The sequence below is a fragment of the Colias croceus genome, chromosome Z, assembly GCF_905220415.1.
Source record: "Colias croceus chromosome Z, ilColCroc2.1".
Lineage (NCBI taxonomy): Eukaryota > Metazoa > Arthropoda > Insecta > Lepidoptera > Pieridae > Colias > Colias croceus.
Window position 1 is genome coordinate 2310836 of NC_059568.1, and position 10208 is coordinate 2321043.

Sequence of the window (10208 nt, forward strand, 5' to 3'; positions counted from 1 at the left end):
TTTTTGTCGTTCTATTTCCATGAACCTATTATAAGAACCGTGACAGGAAAATTGTTTCACCTGCTCTAATTGACTGCGCAAACAATCTGAATACCAAAATATTTCGTAAGTAATTTATTCTTTTTCTTTCTATGGCTGAAAAGATCAGAATTATTACAATGGAAATGTGTTTTAAAAGAAGTTTTATAAAGGTTTACACAGTTTCGTAAACAACATTGGGTAATTTATTTTTCTTTTACGTTTATTTTCCTGTTTTGAAAGAACAATGTCAAATACTTTTGTTACTTGTTATCGTATTTTTTTATTGTGTCGTTTTTCAGCTGTTTTGCAATAATTGAAATAAACACATAATTTAAAAGATGTAAATGAATTAACCAAAGCGATATTCTCAGCTTATTTTGTTATTGGTTTTTTCATTAAAAATCTAATCGATTTACTATTCCCAACTAAAGAAACCTAAAATATAGAACAATATTTGACGAGTCTTTACTGTCCTTATAAAAAACGATGAGGCTCTGATCGTACCTAGATAATTAGGTAAACATATTATATATTTTTGTTCTCGATTTGTAGCAAATACTATAAATTATAACATTACATATACATAAAATATTATAATAAACAGCATCTTATAAATTACCGTCGCATTAATCCACGGTAGAAACAGTCCCATAGTGAAGAGCCCCAGCAGGCTTCCAGCGGTTATTCCCGCTAAACTTTTACCAGCTTGGATTAGGGCTCCCATGTGCTCTACCAGAAATACTAGGGCTACGCAGGTTGCTCCTAAAAATCACAAAAAACTTTAGACAAGGTTTAACTTCAAGCGCGGGTTCTTTTTAAGGTTCTTTTTAAGGCGGGTTTTGTCGTATTTCACATAGACAACTATTAAAGTGACAGATCCGTGGTTTAAAGTTAGACTATGTTTAAATTGTTTTGTGGCTAGACCAATTGTGTTTTAGCAATTCTCATACCTAGCATGTTATAATGGTTACATTGCGTATAAATAAACAAACAAATATTTTTTTTTGTAATCTTTCTTGGAATTACGTACAGTACAACAATTTAATTATAGTAATTTACATTTCACAAATAAATGCGTTATTCATTCATTCATTGGTTTCGAAAAGTCACAAGGGTATACCAATAACCAACTACTTCCTATGTTCTCATTATAATTTTTTACTAAATAATATCTAATAGTGCAGTCATGGGCAGGCTGCGGCTGGTGTCCCATAACACATTAAAACCCTCAAAAGGGCCTCTGCGTGTTGGATCCGTGTCCCCACGTAAGCCTTCCAAAAGACCGGTTACCGTGCTTATGGTGGTACCCGAGTATTATGGAGATGAGAAACATATCTAATATATATGTAGTGCATAGAAAACAAGATAGGAAAAGATAAATATTCACCATTTATCTACTATTCATACTTACCTATAACAACAACAATAACCTTCATAATAAAACTTGCAGTCTTTTCAGATATTGGTTTGTTATACGCCGGCCGAATGAGGTCCTCAAAGATTACACCGCACATCGAATTTAGACCAGTAGACATTGAACTAAAATAAAAACCTAACGTTATTTGAAAATTTTCACAAAAAATTATTAATGAGATGACAAACATCTAGTAAATTGCCTTACAAATATCAATTTTAATCTTTCTGACTGATCATAATAACCATACTAAATCTTATCTACAGGTTTCCAACTGACTATTAACGATTACTTTATAAATACCTAACTTACTTTAAAATTAAAACCCAAAAATAAACTACGAACCTTAAAGCAGCACTAAACACGCCACTCATGAAGATACCAGGCAGCGCTGGCACCGACCCAGTGATGGTCATCACGAAGTATGGCAGCAGCTGGTCACTCTTCCGAATCGCCCCCGTGGTGAGCGGGTCGCAGGTCGCGAACGTGGCGTAGATCACCAGCCCGGTGTAGCAGCAGAGAGACACGATTATGTAGATACCGGCTGCCATGATGAAGATTGTTCTAGAACATTGAAAGATTCAATTCTGCGGAGCTCCTGGCAAGTGTATAGGATCGCTAGGCTGACGAAAATAGCGGGATTCCTCGCTCGACCCACAATCACACGCTAGCATCATCGCGTGGAAAATGTTTCACGATGTGTTGTTCCGTCTTATCACGACGAAGTATATCTAAATTGTTTAATTAACTTATTCGTTGAAAATAATACTTAATAGGCGCATGTGCCGCCGCTTTCCTGTCTGAGCTGTTTCGTGTCGCAATAGCTTCGCAATGCTACTCTCTCTGTACTGACCCACCTCATAGACTGAAAATGTAAAAAGCTATGCTTATGCTTATACATCATACATACATGCGCGCTCTCTTCAAGGAAGAAAGCGCCAAACATCGTTGCACCATGGCCTGGTTGACGGAACATGACGCGAGCCAACTGAAGTAGTTGCCGACGACCGTCGTCCAAAACGTGTGGCGGATTGTGGGGTCAGGGTCCATGCTAGAATAAAGTTTTAAAATAATCTTTTTGCTACAATAAAATAAAGAAAATGATCACTGTTGACGTTGTTGACTGATAATACATATATTGTTTTGTACATTTTCAGCATTAAATTAATGATGATAACATGGAAAATGTCAATTGATATGTTGAACATTTTTAAGTTTGAACTTATAAATGGCACCGATTATATCGATAAGATTTGTGTAATAGTATATTATAAGTATGATTTTTCAGACTGTAATGCAAAAAATCATGCTGTAAAGTAAAGATGAGGATATATGAGTCATCCTTATGCGTCTAAACTTAATGATTTTCCAAATACGACATTCAGTTTAACTGTGAGCTTTAGTTGTTACAGCACCGATTTACATGAAATTTAATGAAAATATAAACTGTGAAATATTTCAATCGTTTTTCAACTTTTATGCGGGATGAAAGTGTTTGTTCAGAATTTTATTAATTTCAGCTTAATTAATAGAATATAGTAGATACATTGTGTATTTTATACTCACATCACTCTCTATGATATGCCTACTCTGTGTGCACATACACAACAGAGTCTAGTACTAAACTTACTTGAAGAAATCCAACCGATCTCCCTCCTGGTTTATCCTGAAAACCTCATTGATTCCTCCTAAGCGACATGTACCATACACTAGGACAAATATGACTCCAAAATACATTAGGATTGTTTGTAACGTATCTGTCCATACTACGGCTTTGATTCCACCCTGAAATTAGTCGCAGAATACAATGTAGGTACATTAATTTTATGTTTTTTTATGATAGAGTTGGAAAGTGATGGGTCGCATGATGGTAAGCAGTGACGACCACCACCCCCCAGAAACACTTGGATTGGCTTCACGCCTCTGATACGAAGTTAGTAATAGTTAGTTCGTTAACATTATTGTGATAGAACATATTATTTTGTTAATTGAACCTTTTTATTATAATAATAATTACCTACGAGATTTTTGTAGTTTTAAATAAGATATAAATCAGCATCATGCATGATTATTGATCCTCTTTTATTGTCTAATAATGCATCAACAAGGCATCAACAAATATTTGATAAAAATACACGCCTCTCATGCCCGTAAGCTACTCAAGGCTAGTTACACAAGACACATTAGTAACATTAATTCCATTCGATATACTTAGACAACAAATTGATCTGATATTCCGGGTTCTGATTGGCCTGACCTTCTGGTCAGACGACATGTAGACGGAGGGGAGATTCAGGCCAGTCGTGAATAAATAAATATGTTGGGAATCGCTTTTAGAATATTCAAAAGCGGTCAAATTGAAATAGCTCTCGGTCAATGTGTCAATTGAACTTTAATTATAACTCTAATCTGGCAAAGCTGAATATATTTCTGTTTTCTTGATGCATGCTATTTTATATTTGATCTTGAATTGGTTATTTGGATTTTTTATTATGATTATATAAAGAAAACGTCTTTGTACTTACTAATGTAGTATAGAAGATACACACGATGCAAACTATTGGAGTAATCAAATGTAGATTTATGCCAGTCACTAGAATGGACAAGAAATTTGTTATTATAAGACCTATATTATTATACATATTTTTTTACGAAATTACAAAATATACTAAGTAATTAAAAATATGAAAGGTTGTAGAATTTATAGTATGTATGGCTGTCGACAAATGGTGTTTAAATACCAAGTTCTTTGAAAATAGTTCAATCGTTTTTGTAGGAAATTGCTAGAGGTTTGTCATCCATAATATAAAATGACTCACATATAATAATTTATTTATTTATTTAAATACTTTATTGTACTGGCCAACAAAAATTACAAAAAGAAAACTTATACTAAAAGAAGACACAGCACAGATGGCGGCCTTATCACTTATAAGTGATTTCTTCCAGGCAACCAACTGAAGATGTGATAACTTAGTAGGAAAAGGAGGTGGGTAAAAAGTATACGCAAACATTATGTAAATAATATTTTGATTACTATAATAATATCTAGGAATATTAAATACAATTCACCTTGACTGAAAGCAAGTGCAGGAACGTATATCACTATAGGTATGTATAACATCATTTTGATGATGAATATTATCGATCCCAAGAGCCGCACATTTTGATTGAAGCGAAGTCGTAAGTACTAAAAAATAAACAAAAATACAACAATAATGTATTCTTAAGTGAAAATACAAGTAATTTTGTATCTAAGGAACTACTGCTCCGATTTGAAAAATTCTTTTAGCGTTAGATAGCCCATTTATCGAGGAAGGCTATATATCATCACGCTAAGACCAATATGAGCGGAGTACCTACTGCGGGTAAAACCGCAGGGCACAGCTAGTAGGTATGTTACATAAATAGAGACAAATTATTTACATGCGTTGTTCATATTATATTCTTTTGGGCTTATCTGTTAGTTAAATTAGCAATTAATGCGTTAATCTTATATCTATATTAGCTTACCGTCCGCGGCTTCGCCCGCTTTCTCTAAAACGATTTGAGATTTAAACTATCCTATCTCTCAAGTTGGATCGAACTGCACATGGTGTGCGAATTTTATTATAATCGGTTAAGTGATTTAGGAGTCCATTGAGGACAAACATTGTGACACGAGATTTATATATATTAAGATAAACATCGTGTCACAATGTTTGTCCTCAATGGACTCCTAATTCCTAAACCATTTAACCGATTATAATAAAATTCACACACCATGTGCAGTTAGATCCAACTTGAGAGATAGGATAGTTTAAATCTCAAATCGTTTTAACGAAAGTGGGCGATGCCGCGGGCGGTAAGCTAGTATAATATATATACCTAACTATGTGTTATATAGGCTCAGTCCTTTTATCAGTACATGGTAAAACTGGCGCCTAAGATTTCAATAGACTCAATGATTTCTAAAAACATTCTCTTCAATATTGCTTTATTTGTAATGAGTTACCTAGACACATTTTGTTTGCATGTAAATTTTTAATTTATTTTTGAATTTATTTAATTTGTCTCTGATTTTTTTCGTGTCGTGTAACTGTAAATGGAAGACACAGGCTCCTGAAAAACAGTTCTTACTATCTTAGGAAATTATTTATTTATTTATTTATTTAATATCTGTTTACCTTATGGTAATGAAGAGAATGTTTTAAGGTTAACCTTACCTCATAAGTAGATGTGATTTGTAGATTATAAAACACAGGTAAATAAACGATGGCAATGGTGACGGAAACGACCCATTCGGAGAGTACGATCGCCCACAGCTGGGTTCCGTATGTGTACATCTCTGCTGGAAGACCGAGTAGTGAAATGCCCGATACGTAGCTGAAAAAGTGTGGTTTTATGTGTTTTTCCATTTAGAAAGTAATGAATTTGGAAGGCATTTAAAACGCGATCTATTCGTTATCATATATTTGTTAATGTGATTAGTTTATTTATTGAGACTGACATAATAAGCGTGCATAGAAAGATGTACAGTGCCACAAACTTAACTGACCCGGTGAAGGTGTCACTGATGTCGATTTTAGTGCCGCCAAATAGTATTTCCCAGGATGCAAGGGTAAAAATAATGTCATTGCCAATGGTGTAAATTGACATTAATAGAATTTAGAAAAGTCTGTGAAAATGTGATATTTCAAAATGGCGGCACGTAGTTCCAGTTTTTGCCACCGGGTCAGTTAAGTTTGTGGCACTGTAGATCTAATGACAGTCAAATCTTAATATATATAAATCTCGTGTCACAATGTTTGTCCTGAATGGACTCCTAAACCACTTAACCGATTATAATAAAATTCGCACACTATGTGCAGTTCGATCCAACTTGAGAGATAGGATAGATTTTATCCCGGAAATCTCTCGGGAACGGGAACTATGCGGGTTTTTCTTTGAAAACGCGGGCGAAGCCGCGGGCGGAAAGCTAGTACATTATAATTTTTATTCAAGGTTTTATTTAAGTGTCTTTTCTCAATTCCGCTTATTTATAGATGCGATACCTGAGCCAACTTATAAACATTTTGATTATATTGTAGAGTCATACGTAAACTTCAATTTATTCTATAGTATGGTATGGTAAGGTAAATAGAGCTGGTCGCGGAAGAATTCTAATCAATACCCGCGGCCCCATCATTAAAGCGGCTCGACGGAACACAGTGGGGTTTTAGTCGGTAAGAATCCGACATAACCCACGGCTCCTTCCCCGGGGGCCGTGGGTATCTTTGGAAGATTTCCCCACTATAAAAAAAAAAAGGTAAATAGAGCTCATGCTCATGAAGCAGATTTGAGTTGCGAAAAAAATGCTACATAATAATTACAGGAACCACTCCAATCTTCTACGTATTCTACAAGCTTAAAGCGAGTCACAGGAGTTTTCCTAATAAACTAAATCTCAGATTCATATCAATCAATCCATTTTGATAATTTGTGCAGGATTTGAAGATGACAATGTGACATTAATTATTATTATGGAAATGTGACGAAAATCCGCAGTTACTATAGTGAGCTAAGGGGTTTTATTTAGCGACATAGAAGTCGCTACGTATTTGGCGTAGCAACGTATGACGAAATAGTCAGTTGGTAATTACTAATTAGCTTCAGTTTTACATTATTTTTGTAATATTATTGTAAATATTATATTGTGTAGGATTTACCTATTATATTGAAATACCAATATAATACCTCATAGGAGGCGTACAGGAGATGTGTCGAAAGACTAGCCTAGCTTCATATTATTATGTGCTAATCATAACATCCTATGGGTCGCGCTGGCACATAACATCTAGTTGTTGTTCAAAATTGAACCTTATTACTGTGCAATTTTTTAATGTGTTTTAAGCCTGAGAATATACCTATATATAGTACCTATAAAAGGTACTTACTATACCTTTGTTATAATTTTGAAAAAAAAAAACCAATATTTGGGAGGTAATCAATTAAATTATTATTTATGTGTTTACATTTAAAGATCGCTTTTGAGTTAATGTAATTTCAGTTTCATTCTACTTCATTGTTAATTTTATATAGGTATCTAAAATTATGTAATTTCAAGATGACCCATGCTTACTAGCTAGCACCTATTTCATATTTCCAAACTGCATCCATCCATCCGTTTCAATAACTATGTATTACTACAGTATTAATGTACAAAGTGATGTAATATGCTAAAAATAGACAAGGAACACAGATACCTGAAAATAAGGAGCTGAGTTCAATGACCTAACAAGCATTTCGTTGTGATTTATATCACAGATAAATATTATAAGTACATACATACTATACTAGGTCATACGTTGCTACGCCGAATTCGTAGCCAATTTGTTGATTTAATATTATATTATATTATTATAAGTAATTATTTATCCTGTAATTCGAATATTTCAATTACAGGATAAATAATAATTATTTAATTAATAATTATTAAATATGGGATAAATATTACTATAAAACGCCTAATGGGTCATCTTCACAATGGGCAGCGTTGGCCCAACAAATGGCACAATTTAGGCCATCTAAACAATCGTGATTGCGTCTACTCGGCCAATGTTGCCCATTGTGAAGAGGACCTATTAGGGTGCTTTTCCACCAGTAAATGTAATAGCTATGCTATGAAACTATGTGACCGTTTCCACCAATGCTACGACGCTATGTAGCAATGCGAGTAAGATGTGCTATGAAGATGCGCAGCTCGAGCTATACGATGTATCGATAGTAGGCCCCACTCTGCACAATATATCACCCATCTACAGCACGCATCCATTGCATGCATTCTTCCATAATATAAAAAACATATCTTAGCTGAGACCGTTTCAACCAGTGCTACGCTATGTGCATTAGTGAATATGTGGACAACAAACACGTAGCGTAGCACTCTGGTGGCTCCCTTATGCATTGGTCGATTTGTTTGAGACCTCAAGACCCAGATGATATACGTAATTGCCCTGCATTTACCTGTGTCGTGAGTCAACACGGAAGTAATTTAAATAATCCTAGTTAATGTAACGATGCCGTTCCTGTCTTTGTTATTTCAGGTATATGTTATTGTGACTGAAAATAATCTTGAAAAAATATTACGAACTATAAGGTCAAGGTTAAAGTTATCTTCAAGGAATTTTACTCGAGATATAGTCCCATTTAATTGCACTATTTATTGCGCATCCATTCTGTATTTCTATTGTCGCTTTTATGTATGAAGAAGTATATATAGTATAGGTACTACATATATGTATATAGAATAACCATAGCTATAAAATATTATTATATACTTATGGATATTCTATACTATAAACTATTTCTACAACTATTGCTAGTATCGAGACATGATAAGCCATTTTACCGTTATTGAGTATCAACCATCAACAGTTTATTCATATTTCTTTGTAGGATTTATGAATCATGTTAAACGTACAAAATGCCATATAAAGCAGTCGAATTATCATTTTTAAGGTCTATAAATACGAGTCTAAAAATACAGCGAGTCTTGTTTATGGGCACGGACATTGTGCAATGAAGTAGTGTCAATTGACTCCCCAGCGAAGGAAGTGCCAACACCTGATATCGAGACGCTTCTTCACGACAATAGAAAAATTGTACGTCTTGGGAATTCATTTTTTTTTCAGGGTTGTCATTAATTTATTTAGGTAAGAGTTTCTACAAAAAATACTAGCTCTAAATTGAAGTAGTTTGTTTAATTTCAATTTGACCGTGTTGCTGTTCGCATAGTGCTCTCTTAACATAAGTGAGATATCAACCTTAAGTCTACGATTTTATAGTGACCTTGAATTTCAACTAGACTCTCATATACACTCTACATACATAATGTTTAGAGTAAATTATTAAAATATAGTGTTTAAAATACAATTTGCGATTGCACGTCTCAACAGTCATATAAATAACTTATATTCTGGATCTAGACAATTGGCTTCCGTTTTAAACAAGCAACTTATCTACCTTATAAACAACGCATCATTCAGTAAGTACAATAATACAACACATTTAGAAACGATAGTTCTTTGATTTTACAGTTCGACACTATGAATAAAGCGCCTTAAAACAATAGGCATAAACTTCAAAGTGCAATAAGCATTCGCTAGCGCATACCTGGCAATCAGCGACATGGATATAGGAAACATGCCCATCGTCTTCCCGCCCATGAGGTACTCGGATGTGGTATTCTGCTTCCGTTTCGCGAAGAACGCGAAGTATACCCCGATGAGAGCAGACATCAGAAGCATCGCCCCGAAGACGAGGTAGTCGAGCCAGTCGAAATACACCACTTCCATGACCGCTGTCCCTCGTTGTCATACAACGATTACTGGACAATTGACTGGACTATGCTATATTTATCCTGTAGTAAATCATTGGAACATCCCTCCAGGACTAATTGAGTTGTTACCGGCCAATGTAACACTTTGTGGACGGATTATGATGACTTTAATTAGGGTTGGTGATGTTTGGCGTGATTGTATGTGATTAGCGAAGATACGTTCTAAGGTGTACGTACAAAATTAACTAATTGTAGACGATTATTGTATGTATTTTGTATGTATGTTTTGTAGATATCTAGTGTATTAATTGTACAGCTTTTTGTTTAGGATTCTGTTACTATTATTGTAATTAACATTGGATTGTGTTCGGTCGCTATTTGATGACATTCAACTCAGTTTATTAGTAAGGAGATCGTGGGTTCAGTTCGGATGACAGAAGAGAAATTTTGTTTTTGTTATAATATTTTGGTGTA

The 10208-nt window shown here is 34.5% G+C and overlaps 1 protein-coding gene across 2 annotated transcripts in view; it reads right to left on the reverse strand.

The window, feature by feature from the left end:
* LOC123705035 (sodium-coupled monocarboxylate transporter 1-like) overlaps positions 1-9765 on the reverse strand; it is a 14418-nt gene extending 4653 nt beyond the window's left edge. For both annotated transcript variants that reach the window (XM_045653588.1, XM_045653589.1), the window contains exons 1-9: positions 9569-9765; positions 5641-5800; positions 4508-4625; positions 3961-4028; positions 3066-3220; positions 2346-2486; positions 1781-1999; positions 1433-1560; positions 641-783 (exon numbers count right to left, since the gene is read on the reverse strand). In XM_045653588.1, the coding sequence (XP_045509544.1) occupies positions 641-783; positions 1433-1560; positions 1781-1999; positions 2346-2486; positions 3066-3220; positions 3961-4028; positions 4508-4625; positions 5641-5800; positions 9569-9750 (1314 nt within the window). In that variant the 5' untranslated portion in view covers positions 9751-9765. The remainder of the gene's footprint in view (positions 1-640; positions 784-1432; positions 1561-1780; positions 2000-2345; positions 2487-3065; positions 3221-3960; positions 4029-4507; positions 4626-5640; positions 5801-9568) is intronic.
* Positions 9766-10208: the final 443 nt, after the last annotated feature.